The sequence below is a fragment of the Phalacrocorax carbo genome, chromosome 2, assembly GCF_963921805.1.
Source record: "Phalacrocorax carbo chromosome 2, bPhaCar2.1, whole genome shotgun sequence".
In the NCBI taxonomy this organism is placed as follows: Eukaryota; Metazoa; Chordata; class Aves; order Suliformes; family Phalacrocoracidae; genus Phalacrocorax; species Phalacrocorax carbo.
In genome coordinates this window covers 140,874,530-140,893,258 of record NC_087514.1, presented here as the reverse complement: position 1 = coordinate 140,893,258, position 18,729 = coordinate 140,874,530, and the positions used below count along the sequence as shown (strand labels likewise).

General features: G+C 38.0%; 2 protein-coding genes across 10 annotated transcripts in view; one reads left to right on the top strand and one right to left on the bottom strand.

Moving 5' to 3' along the window:
* Positions 1-12,321, top strand: part of CASD1 (CAS1 domain containing 1) — a 34,706-nt gene extending 22,385 nt beyond the window's left edge. For 3 of the 4 annotated variants that reach the window (XM_064444590.1, XM_064444591.1, XM_064444593.1), the window contains 9 exons: positions 410-499; positions 1,079-1,198; positions 3,042-3,198; positions 4,755-4,834; positions 5,699-5,800; positions 7,098-7,238; positions 7,776-7,853; positions 8,816-8,908; positions 9,980-12,321. In XM_064444590.1, coding sequence (XP_064300660.1) covers positions 410-499; positions 1,079-1,198; positions 3,042-3,198; positions 4,755-4,834; positions 5,699-5,800; positions 7,098-7,238; positions 7,776-7,853; positions 8,816-8,908; positions 9,980-10,246 — 1,128 coding nt within the window. In that variant the 3' untranslated portion in view covers positions 10,247-12,321. The other variant, XM_064444592.1, reaches the window with a different exon arrangement.
* Positions 12,322-15,223: 2,902 nt separating this feature from the next.
* Positions 15,224-18,729, bottom strand: part of SGCE (sarcoglycan epsilon) — a 33,850-nt gene continuing 30,344 nt past the window's right edge. For 4 of the 6 annotated variants that reach the window (XM_064444599.1, XM_064444594.1, XM_064444598.1 and 1 more), the window contains 2 exons: positions 18,438-18,481; positions 15,915-17,626 (listed from right to left, as the gene is read on the bottom strand). In XM_064444599.1, coding sequence (XP_064300669.1) covers positions 17,580-17,626; positions 18,438-18,481 — 91 coding nt within the window. In that variant the 3' untranslated portion in view covers positions 15,915-17,579. The other 2 variants (XM_064444597.1, XM_064444596.1) reach the window with 2 other exon arrangements.

Sequence of the window (18,729 nt, the reverse complement as noted above, 5' to 3'; positions counted from 1 at the left end):
TGTTGACATCCTACTTATAACATTGTTTCCCAGTTTGAGTGTAAATAGCTAATTGCTGAATATTGAAAGTTAAATTTTCAAAGTCAGTATAACTCGTCTGCAAAAAATGCGCTCACAAGCAATATAACGTTTGCATGGAATTAGATGCAAAAGCTTTTTGAAAGCAAACTGGTATGAGTGCTTTTAGCCACTGCCACTCAGTGAAATTTGACGTGAGCATAGCTCAGATACAAGAGAGCGTAGGCCTGTGTTAAAATCTGGTGGACCTGTTTCCGCTAGACAGAAGTCTTTTACAATTGAGACCTATTTATCCATAAAGTGGTTTATTGTTTTGAACTTTTTCTCCTCATTTTGTAGATTATTGTTGTACTTTTTGGAATAGCAACGCTCTTGTTTTGTTTTGCATTAGACTAAAGTGTTAAATAGAGAACAGACTGATGAATGGAAGGGCTGGATGCAACTTGTTATTTTGATTTATCATATCTCTGGAGCAAGCACTGTAAGTGATTTGAATTTGGTCTTTTTAAGTGGGAATGCAATTTGGGTGTGTTACTTCAAAAGAAGGATAGTGCAAATGCGTATTAGAGTTGAATAGAATGATGCCATTGTTCCTGTAGTTTTGAAAATGGTATTAGCAGAATTATTTTTTCTCTCTATTTAAGTGTAGATTTCATTGATAAGAACATTTTATGCATTACTTAGCCAATGAAAAAATATACTTGTTCCTTCCATGTAGAATCTTATATTAGTTTATTTTTAATTGCTAGCAACACTTCATTTTTATATTCAGAACTTGAAACTGCTGAAGGCTAGCTTTCAGAGATCCTTTTTTAACTCTCTCTTAACTGGTTACAGAATACAGAAAGTGTACAGCAAGAAGTAACAAACTAATTTTGACATGAGAGGTTAGGGCAGCAAAAGAGCTTAGTAAGGAATAGGGAAATGCAGCATACTGTTTCTTTTCTTAGCTATACCTGATTTACTGCAGTGCAGAAAAAGCATAAAGTAGGAGTGAAGAAAGGAAAATGAAAAGCGTTTACGTGGCCATTTATAAAAGGTACTTTATTTTTCTCGACAGTTTTTGCCTGTGTACATGCACATTCGAGTTCTGGTTGCTGCATATCTATTCCAAACAGGTTATGGACACTTCTCATATTTTTGGATAAAAGGAGACTTTGGTGTATACAGGGTGTGTCAGGTAAGAATATCTGCTTACCATTTTTATAAAGAAATTTGTTCAGATAACAAAATATCCATAATATATCCTTACTCCCTAAATAATGTGATACAAGATTACTTAACCAAGGTTTGCACATTAAAAATGGCTATTGTTTGTATGTAATCTGACCTGTTTAATCAGTAGTGTTCATCTAATACAAATATATAGCATATGAATTACACGTGCAATGTAAAAAATGTACATATGTAGCCTTTAAAATACCAAGACAAATACTTTCCAATATACAGCAATAGAGTTTTCATTGCAGTAGCAATTTACAATATAGAGCAATATATAAGTAATGATCCAGGCAGGCTGGCTGGCAGTGAAGAGGGATATCGTTGACAACAAATTTATTTGCTAAATCTTCCCAGGTTTATTCTGTAGGCACTGGTGAGCAAGAGGTTTATGTGGATAGCTGTGATGTTCTGAATCGCCCTCTGGAACAGCCTTTCTTCAGTTTACCTTTGAGAATAGATAGGTGGTGTGAATGTTCTCATCTGCTTTCCCCTGTTGGAAAAAAAAAAATTATGGTTTTGCCAAATTAGCCATTGGAAAAGACTTCATTTTGCTTCTCTTACCTTACAACATCAGTCTGCTCCGTGTTGATATTTTCCCATGTGTTTGGGGTTTTTTAGCATTAGTATGTTTCTATTAGTTTTCTTTATACAAGTAGATAAATATTTGGTGAATCCAAGAGACAGTTGTGTACAGAATTTCTTTTTTTGTCCTCTTCTGTGAATAAAGGTAATTATTCAGAAAGTTATTCAGCACGTTGGTTTGCTTGCTCCCAGCATGGCAAGTCTTAATGTAGGTGGAGCAGATGTGGTCTTGTCTATGATTTAAATTGAAGCCATTTCCACTTGCTTAAATTGAGAACTTGCTGGGTTGGGCTTTTTTTGTTGGTACAGTTAGTTCTGTGTAGCAGTGTGTTTAACGATTTGATACATAGAGTATGGTCAGAAATACCACACCCCTCTACTGTTGTTGTTTAGAAACAGATGAAGACTTCACAAGTGTATCAGATGTATCTGCTTCCTTTGAAAAAACAATCACACATAAGGGTTTTTTTGTATTTTAAATCTGGTGCTTTTCTTCATCCAAAACCCTTTTCAGTTACAGGTTTGAGTTTCCAGATCAAAATGCAAAATAGTGAGAAAACAAATACTTTCCAGTCAGCTATACTGATTCAATGGGTTGTTTTCTTTTCCAGAGACAGTGTATTAGAGGCTACATTTCTTAATAAAGAAAATTAATTTTCACACCGTAACAGTACTGGAGAACATACCTATTTTTTGTAGTTTCCCTCCCAGGTTTTGCAGTGTGTGCTGTAGCAGTCTCAGAAATAAAAAGAAATCTTTAATTGCTGTTAAGCATTATATTGTCATGTAACTCAAGTCATCGTGCTTAATGCACGTATGACTACAGCCTCGCTGCAGCGCTGGTAGTGACATCCCTAGCTTTGAGCTAGCCCAGGTGCTATGGGAGTGAAAGCAGAGAGGCATTAACAGCGTCCAGCAACTGGAATACTCAGTCCCCAGCCTGGAGTCCATTCTGTTTTACCCTGTTTTCATTCCTGTCCCCACCCAGGCAGGCTGGTGTAGGACGGGTCCGGTACTACATAACCAGCCTGCACTCTTACCTTGCGTTATTGATGTTCCCCGAGATATTTAACCCATGTTTCAACTGAAATGTAATCAGTATGTGAGATGTAAAATATGTATATATTTTCGTATAGTGCTGAAGAAACATGTTCCCTGTTTCTCTTAGCTTTGCCTCCCTGTTTGTATATCCTCTGTCTTCTCTCCTCTGACTCCTCCAGGTTTTATTTCGTCTCAATTTCTTGGTTGTGGTACTGTGCATAGTGATGGACCGACCTTACCAGTTCTACTACTTTGTGCCATTAGTCACTGTCTGGTTTATGATCATTTATGCCACCTTAGCTATATGGCCTCAGATAGTCCAGAAGAAAGCAAATGGTAAGATTTTCCCCCCCCCTCTTCTGCTATAAAATGTTTGCAAGTTACTACAAATGATAAGCATACAGAAAACGGTATTGCTAGTACATCACAGTCTCTTTTTAACATAGTGTGAATATGTTAAACAGCTGTTGACAGAAATATGGTTTGTCATAGATGAATTATATGTCAGTTGGAAAATATAATAGCCGATAACTAAAGTCTATCTCTGGTTACAGTCATATTAGAATACTTTTTAATAGGTTTTGACCATCAGAAATGTGTTTTATCGAGAGCTGTAATATTACTGAATGCAAACTAAACACATAGGTTATGCTATCTATGCTAGCTGAGGTTGTTGCTACAGCGTGCTAATGGGTACATCATGAACAGTGAGCATTTAGACTCTCCCATTCTGCATTGCAAACGTGTCTCATCCATCTTAAGCACTAATTCTGCTGTGTCCTGCCAAAGAAGAACATGGGGTTTGTTATCTTAGTATCTTAGATTGTGAGCTATCAGAAGGATGTCTTGTGATATGGTTATTTTAAATAAAAATTGAAGTAAAATCCTAGTTTATTTTATGCATTGCAGTTCATTGAAGAGCTGTCATCATGAGGTAAACGCTTATTATTTAATTTACCTAAATTAGAACTTAAACCTTAGGAGTCTTTGGTCCTCCTTCCCTACTGATGGAGTAATATCCAAATTTTATAGTCTGCAGATAGGACAATGAAATATACCAAATGCATGCTAGAAGTAGATGTTGCAAAGATGTAATTAGAGGGTAGTTTTACAAAGTATCACAAAGGCAAATAGCTCCAATATACTTTTTTTCCTACAAAGGCACTTCTGTTCCAGGTACAGAGACATGACGATTGTGTACTTCGCAGCAGTAGTGTACTGTGAAACTGGAAAATCTTTCAGTGGCAATTTTCACTTGTTTATGTCCCTGTTTACAGCTGCCAGTTTATATGGTGAGAGAGGGAGATGATCTCTGTTGCAATGTTGAGGCTTGGGTAGAGCTTAGTGTCAGCTGACAGCTTTGAGGAGCAGTTTCTCAGGCTTGTCTTAGTAAGATACTTGTCCTTAATGACATGCAGTTGAACTTTGGAGTACAACTGGTACCTTGAAGTTTAATAATATATGCTCTACTTATATCACATGGCAAATGCTGTTGGGCATTTTGTTTTATTTGTTTATTTATATTCACCTAGAATAAGGACTGTGTGTGCAGAGTGTTTGGGAAAGCAGAGGCTTTAAATACTCTTTCTGTTTGAACACCTAAATTATCTTCTTTCTGTTTGTATGTTGTCCCTGTTTTAAACATGAGGCGTAATTTAGGACGAATAGGTTGATAATTGCTGTGAATGTTTATTTTAATTGCTTAAAATAAAATTTAATATGTAAATATAGATAGTGAAAAAATAATGCTGGTAATATTTGAACATTTACTTATTAATGTATCTATTACTAAGCATAGCTACACTAAATAATTGGCAATTATTATTTGATGTGTCCAGAGTTGCTTTTGAAAAATTGATGACCCTATACTGATTAATTTATTTCTTCCTCAGGGAACTGCTTATGGTACTTTGGTTTACTGCTGAAACTGATTTGCTTACTGACATGTATATATTTTCTGTCATATTCTCAGGTTTGTAAATTTTGACTATTTTTATTCTAAATGACCTAAGAGTATTTTACCTATCTGGACTTTTTAATGTGCTCATAACTTGTATGTTTGCTCCTGTATCATAAATAAAGAAGGAAAAAAAAAGGAACCTCCATTTCTTTTCCTGTTTGAATTGGTGTGGATGCTGGAAGAAACACAATTCTGTATCTTACTTGTTTGTTTGTAATGCTTTGCGTGTTTCAGTATACTATGACGAATGTAATAAATACAAAGGTCTATACTTTGGGTTTGGGATGGGTTTTTTTTTTATGTGCTTATAGTTACTGGGTTTTGCTGGCATGTGGTAATAAGTTGATAGGAAGATCTGTGTCTCTTACTGACCTGGTGTTGGCTTTGATAACCGTATCCAAAGACTGGTTCTCATGCAAAATTAGTCACTTACTGCATGCTGTAAGTATAGCTGACAGAAATAGAAGCAGAGTTTGCCACTCTAGGATTTTACAGGGTGGTTTGTGTTGTTTTAGTCCTTTGCTGGTTTTAAGCATGTTGAACTGTAGTCTTCTGTAGAGTGTGCGTGCATTACCCCAGCACGTCAGTGGATCCCTACCTTAAAGCCTGCAGTACAGAATGGAAGGCGTGCCAATACCTTTATGGGAAGTGAAACTGAAACCCTCTCTCATCTGAAGAAATGTTTTTGCTTGGTTTTGTTTTTTTTTTTTTTTCCTTTTGGGGGCAAGTGCCTTCTAAGGAAGCCTGCTATTTTGGTAATGCCATGTAGCTAGTGAATTAGGGATCTGATAATATTAAAAGACAGCATATTGATTTAAGTTTAGTAAATATGGTTGGCATCAGTGTTAATGCTTTTGCCATGTTTATTTTTTACAGGGTGCATTTGAGAAGATATTTTCTTTTTGGCCACTGTCCAAGTGTTTTGAACTCAATGGGAATGTCTATGAATGGTGGTTTAGGTGGAAGTTGGATCGCTATGTATGTAACATTTTCATAAATTTATACTGGTCTTTTAAGTGTATTTTTTCATTTGCGGGGAGGGAGGGTTGTTTTCCTTTCCTCCAGAGAAAGCAGGAGTTTGTCCCAGTGGGTTGTTTAATAGAAGACTAAGCTGCATCCACCTTACTTCTGCAAATGTCTGTCACGGCCTTGCTTAAAAGATGGATGTTGATTTATTTGCTGCTGGATCCTGCTTAGTTTGCTTTGAAAAAATAAAGTCATAAAGTGACCTGGATTTGTCTTTTCTCAAAAATTTTACTGCAAAAATTTAACACCTGTAGCACTTCAGGCCATTGAAATACAAGGCAAATTATTGTGGTGGCTTTCTTAATATTTTTTGAAAGCTGTATCAATTAAGGGTCTATTTCTTTTAAGGTAACCTTTAAAATACTTTTAAAATCCAGGTCTTGGTGCCCAAACCAGACTATTCTTGCATGTATTTTTAAATGGTTTTCCAGTGGGAAAGTGCTTTCTTTTCAGTTATTGTCCCTACATTGTGGGGGAATAGAACAGGGAGACCCTTTTTTTTGGCCTTCTTGGTAAGGAATGCAGACTTTCTAAGATGGGAGCATTTATCTGCTAACCTTATCCTAAACAGGATCGCTTGCACGCTTCTCCCTCTGGCAGTCTTCAGTAACTGCAGTTGTCGTGTCCTGGGCCGCTGCCATCAGCAGCGCACGCTGTGTTGCGACATTTCAGCTTTGTTGCTTGCGAACAGTGTGTATTCTGTGACGCCGCTAAAGAGGAGGTCCCAAAATAAACACAGAAGACAAGCACCGCATGGGCCTGAAACAGCATCGTGTTGCTGGCTGATGAGAGCTTGGCATAAGATCATAAAACACTCTGTCGGAGAATTGTGTCTGTGAGAGAGGGAAGCACTTGTAGTGCTTCTTGAATGTTTTCACCTGCCAACTTGGGAGAAGGCCAGAGGCTCATGGGTTTTCCCCAGAGAAAGCCCTTTTCAATGCTGGCACAGACTGCAGAGGGGATAATAGGTGCTTGAAAGGTTCTTGAAATTTCATTGTCATCTTTAATGCTCTATGAAGCATTAGTAGGAGTATTCTATGCGTAGTTTTTTACTTAAAAATGCGGTTTATCACAGCCTAGCGTAGAAAGCCTATTTTTGTTTGCTTCAGTAAATCTGGGAAAGGACTTTTTGACACCTAGGTTTTGGTGTTACAAGTAGTTTATCCTGTCACACTTCTGTTAAGAGTTTGTGCCTGAAGTACTTGTCAAAGCCATGGAATATTCATTGCATTCTGTTTGTCTTTTACAGGTGGTTTTTCACGGGATGCTCTTTGCTTTTATTTATCTGGCATTGCAGAAATATCAGATGATATCAGAAGGAAAGGGAGATCCCCTTTTCTCCAACAGAGTTTCAAATGTTGTATTATTTATTTCAATAGTATCCTTTTTGGTACGTACCTAGTATAACTAGTATGATCAGATTTCTAAATCTCTGAAGGATAAGTTTTCTGAAGTTCTCGTTTAGAAAATGCATTGATTTTAAAAAATCTAATCTTGATCTGGAGATATTTCAGCTGTGTTTTTGTGCACAGCCCTACCTTTCTACTCAGAAAAATATTTTTCCTTGCTGTCAACTGTAGATGAAAACACTATCACTCAGTTCATTGCAATGGTTACAAGAAAATTGGATCATGAAAATAATATGGTAGATAATGAAGCTCTACCTCCACTCTTCATTGCTTGTCTGTTTCTGATGAGAAAATTGTCAACAGTACGGCTGTATTTTAGGGTATGAATAAATGTGGTTTTCATCAGTTGCAAAGAAGAATTCGAGAGGAACGCAAAACTAAGCACAATGTTTTTTCTATTACTTTCCCACATCTTAGTGAACCACCTACTGCTGAGGCACTTCAAAATAGCTTACCTCTTGTTTCATTTTTAAATGTTACATGTAATTACTACACAGACTGATTTTTATATCTTTTAGACCTACTCTATTTGGGCTAGTAGCTGTAAAAACAAGACAGAGTGCAATGAGCTACATCCTTCTGTTTCTGTGGTTCAGGTAATTATAATTGTAGCCCTTTTCCTTACAGTGGTACAAGCCAGTCTGTTCTTGTTTGGACTTTTTGAAAAATTGTTTTAAAATATTTTTTTTGCTTTGGCATGGGATGTCAGATATTGAGCTTCATTCTCCTGTCTGGAAGTTGAAAAGGGTTTAATTACACTGTTCGCTCTTTTCCAGTGCCTTTAAACATGGAAACCGCATACTGTGATTATGCTTGTGATTACCCTTGATGTCCTCAGCATAGGTTTCGTATGCACAGCTGAAGTCCAAACCTAACTTTTGTCTAATTTCATAGCAGTGGAAAAGAAGCAAGCTGTAGGGAAGCATGGATGTTTGGGAGGTGTGAGTGTAGGAAGCAACCTGTGGGACCCTGTTGTCACTTTAAGGCAGAGAAGAGGTGGACCATGGGGGCATGCATGTGGTTTTCTTAAATATAGATTTTCCTCTTACTGTGTCCCCTGCCCCACTATACCCCAACTGCCTGATTCTGTTCCCTGTTTCCTTTTTTTTGACAGTTCGTCCTGCTCTCTTGAGGAGCAGCATATGTGATTTAAGTTTTTAATATTAACTTGTCCATCATGACACTTTCTCTTTAAAAATTGAGGGTTAACTCAGATTGGTGGCCACTGTCATTTTAGGCACGGTATAACATGGTTTGTCACCAGGCCTAGTAAGTGTATAGTAGTAATATCTATCAACATCAGGGCCCTGATTCTACTTAAGATGTAAATGTGACTTGCTATGCTATAAGAATGTGTTTAACAGATTTGCGATTTCAAGACATACTTTGTTAAGTATAAACTGCATGGAATTTTGTTTGGTTTATATAGTATTAGATTTTAAAAGAAAATTTAATGCATGTTGCACTTCAGTTTAGACAGTGAAAATGAATAAACCTTTTCGGTGTATGTGTAATCTGTTTGTCATCCACAGTCACTTTCTTTTTTTCACTTCAAAAGATTTTAGCTTTCATCCTCATCAGGAACATTCCTGGCTATGTCCGATCTGTGTATAGCTCGTTCTTTGCCTGGTTTGGCAAAATTTCTCTAGAGGTAAGTAGAATGATCAGAAGTACACTGAACTGAAACATAGAAATGTAAGGTGGTTTTATTATCTAAACTGTAGTATAACACACAACTAGTGAAAACATTTATTGGCTTCTTTAGTACCATGCTGTTGTGTTTGACCTCTTTTAGCATTGTAGCTTCTGTCTACACTTAAAAGTCATAGCTGAAATAGCAGCCTCACAGTAGCAAACTTATTTCTGATGCTGTTTGGTGGGTGGGGAAGTTTAGGGTTGTCAGAGTGGGGATTTATTGCTGGAGTGAGCTGCGGTGTGTATGCAGTTGGAAGATAAAAATTTAAGCCAGTTGAAGCATGAATTATACTGACTAGTATAAGTACACTTATAAATGTGTTTGCCCTGGAAAGCTTTCTTGCATTAATAAGCAACCGTAACTTTACAAACAGAACCCCTTCTTAGTGCAAATGTTGTCCTGTTCCATTGAGTGCATATTTTGAAACAGTAGGAATTATCTCGCTTTCCCTTTTATTTGCTGTTGAGTAATATTAAAGGTTTAAATTTATTGTATTACTAAAATATATTTTAAAAAGGGAAAGGAACTTCTAAGGGAAACTCATTGTAATACAATGTATATGTAGTACATGATTTTGAATTTTTTTTAAAGGCTCACATTTTCACCGTTCAGATTCCTGGTGAACTTTAAGGTGCTGATCAGCTCCAGGGACCTTCGCGTTCATCAGCGGTTAAAGCATCGTCTTTTACGTGCAGGCACGTTAGTTCAGTCCCTCACCAGGGATATAGTAACTGAGTGGAGGCATGTTCCTCATCTGTTCTGACGTAATGCAAACGATGCTTCCCTCTGCCGTATTCGGTTAAGGGCTAAGCAAACCCATTTTACTGTGCGCTGTAACAGACTGGGAGTTTTGTCTTATAGCAAAGATGTGGAAAACAGCTTCTCAAAGTATGTTATTTAATCATAAATGTCTGACTTCAGCAGAAGTACAGTGTGTCAGCTGATGCAATATAATAATTATATGTTTTTATATAAGTAAAAATGTTTCTATAAAAGTGTTACTAAACACGCTGTCTTTTCTTTTAGCTTTTCATTTGCCAATACCATATTTGGCTGGCAGCAGACACAAAGGGGATCTTGGTGCTCATTCCTGGATATCCAATGTTTAATGTTCTTGTCAGCACTTTTATATTCGTGTGTGTGGCACATGAAATTTCTCAGATCACTAATGATCTAGCACAGATTGTGGTTCCTAAAGATAACTCAACTCTGCTGAAAAGGTTGCTATGCATAGCTGGATTTTTTTCTGGACTACTCCTCTTCTCAGCAGTGCAAGATCAGTCAAGGCATTAACTTGAAAAGATTCTTGGAAACTTTCTTCAGGTTTACTTTGTGTCTGCCTGAACAAAATTCTCAACTGGAGGTAGAAGACGACGTTTAAATTAAGTGTGTGGGAAATGTATATAGTGCAAATGTACATATTTTGTGTGGAAATAGCCTTCTCATTGCATGTGAAAATGAGTCTTTTCTACTGGATATATGTTTCTGTTTACATAGCTGTTTAAACATGATACAAAAAAGTGAAGTTAAATACCATGTGCATATCACAGAATTAACTTTACCTCGGGTCAGTCGAATGAAGAGTGGATGTTACCAGAGTGCTGCCCATACATAACCCACGCTGTAATCATTCTCACCAAGGAACAAAAAAGAGCAAACTCGTGATCCTTTGTTAATGGTCACCTTTAGCTGATGTGAAACATGAAGTTACTGGTAAACCAGGGCATTTTTCTGAACTAAACAGCAATTTTTTGTTTAGAGATGAGTGGAGATAGTATATGTTATATGAAACCCTTTATATGTGGAAATAAAAAGTCTTCACCAGTTCAGTGATTTAAGATTATATACAAATCTACATAATATTTTATGGGATTTTCTAGAAATTTAATATGTGTTTGGCAAATACGGTGAATTCTGAGGTGAAATTTTTTATAAGAATTTTTTTTTTCCCCCTAAAATTGTTTTTTTCATAAGTTTTATACTAATCCATTTAACTGTGTGCAGTTCTCTGTACAGCCCCAGTGAATAAAGAGGTGAATAATTTTCAGAGACTCGGTTCAAGATGCAGAATTTTTGGAAGACCTGCAACCTTGTCCAGGTTGACAATCCCATTACAGCCACTCCATCGGATCTTAAGGAGTCGGGAGAAAAGGGGAACTGTGGCCTTCGAACCTCTCTCTGAGTTTGTAGGTGACTCATTAGGGACTCATTAGGAACTAGGTCTCCTTAGGGAACTGGTGCCATATTCTATCCGGTAATAGTATTTTCATGTGAAAGCATGTGAGCCAAGGATGCAAGTCCATCTGTTGATACCATGAGAAGGAGGGATCGAGCGGTCATCTTGTTGCAGTGCAGGTGGCTGAGTCTCAGAATTACAAATCAAATGGGATTGGAGCTGTTGGGAGGAGCCTTTTTCTCCCATCCTTTTTAGCAGCGCCCATCTTTCTTACCTCCTTCACACATATTCTTCTTAATTCTTATTAACTTCTTCATTCCTACAACAGTATAAAAAAGTAAAATTGGACAAAATAGGCCTTCCGTGCGGCAGCGACAAGCTGTCCTTTACGTTCCACTTATTTAGTGAAGTTAGAGTCATTTCTTTCTTTGCTGTTTGTGTTTTCGATTCAAGTGATAGTTTGACCTCTAGTTGTTTTATTTTATTCTTCTACTGATTACTTGTTAGCAGTCAGAAACACGAGCACAGTATAATTTTCTAAGCATATGCGCAATTATGTGTGATTATAAACAACAGAAATCCTAATTTGTACCGCATGTACTGTTACATACATGGTTTTGATCTTAGCCCAGTCGAAAAATTGGATTCAAACCTGCAGCCGCTAATTGAGTGCAAAAAAAATTTGTGAAAAGAACGGCTTCTTTTGGTGGAAAACAGTTTCTTTTAAAGAATGACCAGTCGCTCATCATAAATAAAATCACTCACTTCCCCCAAATTCAGCAGTTTTACTAACTCTGCCAGCTATTTTGAAGCTACTGAAAGGGTACTCAGCTGCTTGCTCTTTGTGTGCGTTACTTCAGCGTTTGGAAGGGTAACCTCCTTGACCAGTGCATTTGAATGGCTGAAAGGGTAGAGGTGAACGCTGTCGTGGGGGGTAGGATGCGTAACCTTCCTCTATGACAGTATTAGGAGCAATGGGAGCTGTGAGTTTGAGGGATAATTTTTTTTGTTTTTCACAAGTGTTGTGGATATAATTTTATTTATCTGTTGTACAGACTTGGTTAAAAGATTTATTTTTAATGTTTGAAATAATGCACTTGTTTACTGTATGTGGGATAAATATATTTTCTTTTCAGGTTATGTAAAAATATGAAGTAATTTAAACATTAAATAAATGTGCTGTGGATGCTTATTTTTGTAATGGGAGCAGCATCAATTAAGTAAAAACTTTTTATTGCTTGACTCTAGCTGGGCTGCAGCTCGCTGTTATGCCTGCCTTAAGTTACAGATCGGCATTGCAGTTTCTCCAAAGTGATGGTCTGGATACTGTTATTTCACATGCAGGGCAGATATTCACGTGCCTCACAAATTCTTTCAGATGCGATGCAGGAAGAAAGATTCTTCTGCAGTAACTCGCACTGTCCCAGGTCTGATGAAATTAGAGCTCCGGTAGCCAAAACCAGCGCCGGAGCTCGGGGACTGCAGCAGAACTTCGCAGCAGAGGTGGCGAATGCTTTTCCCCGCCCTAGTTCCAGGCTAGACCCCGGTGGCAGAGCTCTGCAGGACAGCAGAGGACTTGACTTGGCTTTTCACCAGCCTGGCAACATCAAGAAACACTCACCCTTCAGATGTGTTTGGCTTAAGAAGCTAAATTCCTTAAGGAGCGCCACCTTCTGTTTAGTGTGAGACTTAAGCAAAGGATTCAGAGTGGTCATTCCTATCCCTAAAGCTCCTTGTATAATCAGGGAGATAATATCCAACGTGGGCACCTGAACCAAACGGTGCAAACGCTCTCCATCCTTCCCAGCTACACCACCTAGTCAGGCATCTGCCCCAGTTAACCAGAAACCCTGCACAATCAGTTCCACCTCCATTCTCAGACACCCTCCAGCGTCACTGTCCACAATGTTAACAACAGTTACAAAAAGTTGTTCAGGCATCATCATGTAAAATAACCAGGCACCACCATCACTACTTCATGTTTTCCTATTTATTACATTTCACATTTCATATATTTACAAAGACATCTGTAGTGCTTTCTATTTAATTTGGTTGCAACTCTCAATACAGTATCAGTTCACACTGTCATTGTTCGTCATTAAAAGAGGCTGTGAATGTACTGTTTTAACTATCAGCACTTTTAACTAATTCTTTAGCCAGCTCTATAACTCTGCTTCCACAGTAACTGTTTTAATAAGTAAAAATAAATAATTTGTTATTAAACTTACCTCAAATAAATGAAGCTTTCAGTCATAAAACAGTTCAGCTGTGCTTAATACCCAAGCCACCTGCATCCTCAGATGCTTTTCAGAACAGGCGGAGTGCCCGCTGGTACAAAGCGATTCTTTATGCACGTACATAACAGTTTAAGAACTTTCCTTAAATATATTGGCACCGGTACACATGGATACAAGTAAGATGGCGGCAGCTCAACTGGCAGTTAATTGATTGTCGTGTCAGCCTCAAGTCATCAGAAATCGTTACGATCCCAAACCAATACTATTTACAAAGTTTAGTCGTATGTTGCATTAAAAATCATGATTTAAAATCCATTCCATTCATTGCTGGTTCGAAGTACTGACCGCTCATACATTTGAAAATAGTAGAAACTAACAGAAACCAAATGCTGACTGTAGTCCCAATTTTTCACAGCTTGGAAAAAAGATGTATATTTTTAATTTACTGTCAACCTCAGGGTGCAGTTTTTCCAATTCCCTTTTCACCAATAACCACCCAAGCTGCTGGACCAAAGGAGGGGTGTCTCAGGAGGGCGACTGACTGACGGAATCTCTGCCCCAGTACCTTTCGGGCGAGGGAGGCAGGCGTGATGCGTGCCGCTCCGACAGGGAGCAGGAATGACTCTTCACTCCAACTGCTTCAGAAACGTCTTCGTATTTCAACTTCTGTGACTGTACCTTGAGCTACCTGGCGCAGCGTAACAAACACCCACTGGCACTCCTATGGCTCAATGCATTTGTTAACGTAGGCTGCGGGTTGTGCCTCGTGTTCAGGGCAGCCTTGCCAACTCTGACGTTTAAGGCTTGACAACGCGCTGGTATGCACAACGTACCGAGCACCGATTGTACACTTTGCTGCGATAGTAACCATACCTGTTGCACAAAACATGTCTAAAAAGCAGCTCAACACTTGTTTTAACTGTCTGCTGAGGTGCTGCGTTCAGGTCCAAGCCTATAAACATCATTGTTTGCTTAAAAATGAACATAAAATAAGGTTGTGTGTTTTGAAGGAACAGGGTCATAACTGTAAAATGGAAAAAAAAAAAAAAACCCACAAAAAAGCCAGTGACTGCTCTGGTCTTTTTACAAACTCTAATAACCTTATTTTACAGTTTTTTAGCCTCAGTCTTAAATTCCTCAGTTACTCAATTTCTCTTAGCAGAGACCTCAGAAACCTCAGCTAAGGAAATGTAGGCAGCATTTAGCAATTTTAAAGCAGACGCAGCTTTCTGCTTACAACGCAATGTCCTGATGAACATACAGCTTCTGAAAGAGAAAATATTACAGAAAAAAGAGAAAGGATAAGCGCCAGCTTAAAACAGTGTGATGCTTTGAGGCAAAACCCCAAGAACTGCTGGTATGGGCGGTTACAGCTGGAGGCTCTGAAGTCCAGCGTTACGTTGTATTTGAGGATTTATAGAAGCATCAGAAAAAGTAATTTAAAATACGCAATAAAGCATCAGGAGATAAATTGTCACCGTCTATTGCAAAATAAGGAAACCTCAGTTCAGATCCTTCGTATCGTTAAGCTTTCAGCCGCACAAATGCCTCTCAAAGTAACCACCTCCCAGGAAAGTATGCATTTACTCCTTTTTAGGATGCTAACAAATAATTCTTGCTTTATGGGCTAGCTAGTTCTCCCACAACTCCTTTTGCTCCAAAAAGAACAAAGAATGTGGAGAATACAAAAAATAAACCGCATCGGGGCATTAGAATATCACCAAAAATTCTTAAAAAGTTAAAAGTTAGTCCATGTAAAGCGGAAAAAAAATGTAGCTTTGTTTACTTGCAGACATTCGTTTCTGCCTCTAGGAATTCGTAATGGTTTCTTGTAACGTAACCAGAGGAATGAATGGACAGATTTTAAATGTTTTATTGCTTACAATTTGTCAAACAGGGTAAATATCTGGTAAAGGAACAGAAATCCAATTTTCAACAGGAATAGATGTAGTTTTTTGGGTTTCTTGGTTTGGTTTTTTCCCCCCCAAAAAACACTTTGGCTCATTACATGCTGAGAAACTTAAAAAAACTAATGCCTAATAAATCTGGAACACTCTGTCTGAGCCTCATCATATTGCACAAGGTTTCATGCTTATACACTACTGCCTTTCGTGTGCAAAAGTAGGGCAATTATAGCCTCCCATTGACAGAGTCTAAAATCCTTCAAACCTGGTGCTTATTTTGAAGTTTTCATTTCCCTGTTAAAACTTTCAGGAGAGATCACAAGACAGAATAAAGTTTTATATTTATTAATACATATATTTGAAAGATTATTTTCTGAATGTAACAAATATAAAAAGTTATCAGTGTTTACAAATTGTCAAAAAATGTCCAAAGTACAAAAGGGTACAGTACATTAGTTACACGGAAGTGATTGTACTCTCTGGCACTGAAATCACCTTAATACTGTGGGCATGCACAACATACACCGGAAAAACTCATGCATCAAACAGAACAATAAGGAAATAAGACGGTTTGCTGCCTTCTCTGATTACAAATTCATTGCTTCTGTTAGTTTTCTTTCCTCAGGAATACCATTTACCTGCAAATAGATGAAAATTTATACAATCCAGCAGTGGCAGATGATGCTTCAACAACACTGAACTGTCAACTGGGGGCACAGCACACTAATAGTATTTATTAGTCCTTTATCAACCACCACAAGTACAACCTGGACCAAAAGATGACACATGTGAAAAAGCTTTGCTTGCTTTCTTCTGGGGAAGGAGAGACCTGGGAAAAGATTGTTTAACTGGGAATTTACCTCTCTATTTGGGATCTAACAGACCTCGTAGGGAGACTGTGAAGCTCAAAACAGAAAATGCAGCATATTGTGTCCATGCACTATTTAGTCTTTTGCATTCTAGGAATATCCTATAAACTTTTTCATCTAAGCACCTTAGACTAGTCCTCGTGAACTTTGTCAATCAACAGACAATTATAAAACTTGTAACTTTTCACACTGGAGACCAGTAGCAGTTTTCAGCAGTGTAACATAACGTTAGATGCGAGTTGTCATCTTTCATACAGCTCTTTCCCAATTATGTTTTAACTTTATGAACTGGTCGAGCATTATGTCAACTATTAGGTCTGCATTTTTATATAAGGTTAAAAATAATGGTTTCCTACTGGGGATTCAGATAGTTCCTGAAGAGGACAGTGGTTACTAGCCACAGTCTGCTCTTCAAATTACTAAGTACGGTCTGCTGAAGCTTTAAAATAGAAATATCGTCTTATTCATGTTGGTGACTGATAGTATGTTAATAATCCTGAGTAAATTATTGGGAATGCTCTGTAGGAAAGGAAGAAAATGAAAAAATGAATGTCTAGTTCTGTAGTTTTTTTGGCCTTAAGTATTTTAGTTCTGTAAATTTCTTACTGGAACAGATCAATAACATTGATTGCTAAGTTTGTATTGATGCTACTAAAAGTCTTGGGAGCACCTGAGTTTTCTTTTAAATTGTACCACTCTAAAAACCTAACCTTCTGACAACATGAGTCATAGATATCCCTTAGAAGATAAACTGCAAGAGGCACATGCCATCATCTCATGGAAGTGGCTGCAGTGTCACCTGCCATCTGAGTCATGAAGGAAGGTGTCGTCGTAAACTAAGAAAAAGAGGAGGAAACGCTGTCTGTCCCAAATACACTCCCCCCCCCCCCCCCCCCAATTTCTGAGAGCTTGTCGCAGGCAGTGTCTGTAATGAACATGAAAGAACAGGTGCGTTCTACCAAAATAAGGTACTACAGAAAATACAGACACAGGAGGATTTAAGATGTACTTTTACAGCAGTTCTTCATTGCGACCTGCAAGTGACAAACCCATGCTCGCTTATATTTCATACCTTTTTAAAAATTTCTCACACACTGTCAACATACCATACTACAGGTGATTTTGCACCTTTTTTACTGCAAGACAAACTGGAATTCTTGTAACAAAACAGTCGTAACAGAAGAGCTGAACTGTGTGACATTTTTATTCTGCCTTCTAAATGCCTGCAGTAGTGAGTGTTAAGAGCAATGTTAAATGTCGACCCAAACCAGTGCTGGAGCTCTGGATGGATCCTGCCAGGGTCATCTGCCATTTCCAATACATGTATAATAAAGCACACAAATAGCAAAGCTATCAGAACTGCAGTCAGGGGGCTTTTTAGAAATGTGTTTTTATTTCCAGATAACAACAAAAAAAAAAACAAATGGGCGGAAGCATCTATTATATACTTGCCTCAAATCTCTGAAATGTTGTCATACGAAATTCTCCTTTAATCCCCGAAAGCAGTAATGAAGAAGAAGGATTTTGAATGAAAAGAGTTGCTTATGTAACTCCTAAGTTAAAACAAGCCTTCCTCCAGGAGCTGTAGTTCCCATATTATGTCCAATACCTGGAGTTTTGACTAAATACCTCTTTGAATATTTAAAAATTATACTTTGGCCTCTACGCATTCCTTGTATGATCCTTATCGCCTTTTGCATGGCTGTGGCTGTAGCCTTTTCTCACAGCTGATACGCTAACTGGAGAGAACAAGCAGCCTTAGCTGATACTCTGATGGGATCATTCACAACCTCAGTCGGTACCTTAGGGGCTGTGAAAATGATATAAAAGTGATTACTAAGACACAGGAAACCAGCAGCATGGATATCTGCCTCACTGCAGATTCCCCAATATCAACTCTTTATGTAACAACAATAAAAAGCTCCTTCTTCAGAGCTTAACTAGTATTGGTGGGAATTAGACATTTTGATTTTCTATCAAATTTTAGAGAATCTGAAGAGTGTAACCACATTTGGGAATATGGCCGTAGCTTCACGTTATTTACAAGAGGAGGTTTCCAGCTTGGCTGTACCAGATTCCAGTGCCTCAGGCTGAGTCCTAATGTAGCATCTCTCTACTTGTTCAGTCAGTCCCACCCCAAAATTTTCACTGGTGAATCAAAAAAATTCTGCAATGATAATGCCGTAATACTTCACTATATTTGAAAACGGTTTCCACTGTCCATAGACTGTATGTGTTTTGACTACTGATTCCTCCGCACTGGTCACCTAGTAGTTACAGTATTTTCTCAGTACTGACCTGCACTCTGCTGCTGTGGAATCCGAGTCTGATGTGGCAGGTTCCTACAAAGAACAACTGAATCTCTTTAATGCTTCCAGACAAACTCTGAAGTATGTTAGGTATAAAAGTTCAGTATTTAAAATTTGAGGTTTTGCTTACAAAGCAATAATTGACTTTCACTATGCAAACACAGTTGTCAAAAGGTTAGTCAAGTCAACGAAAGAAAGAAAATTAGTCTTAACTATTTTACTTGTCAAGCAGGTTCAAACGCTCAGACTTGGTGAAACGCCGGAAGTAACAAGTCACCAGA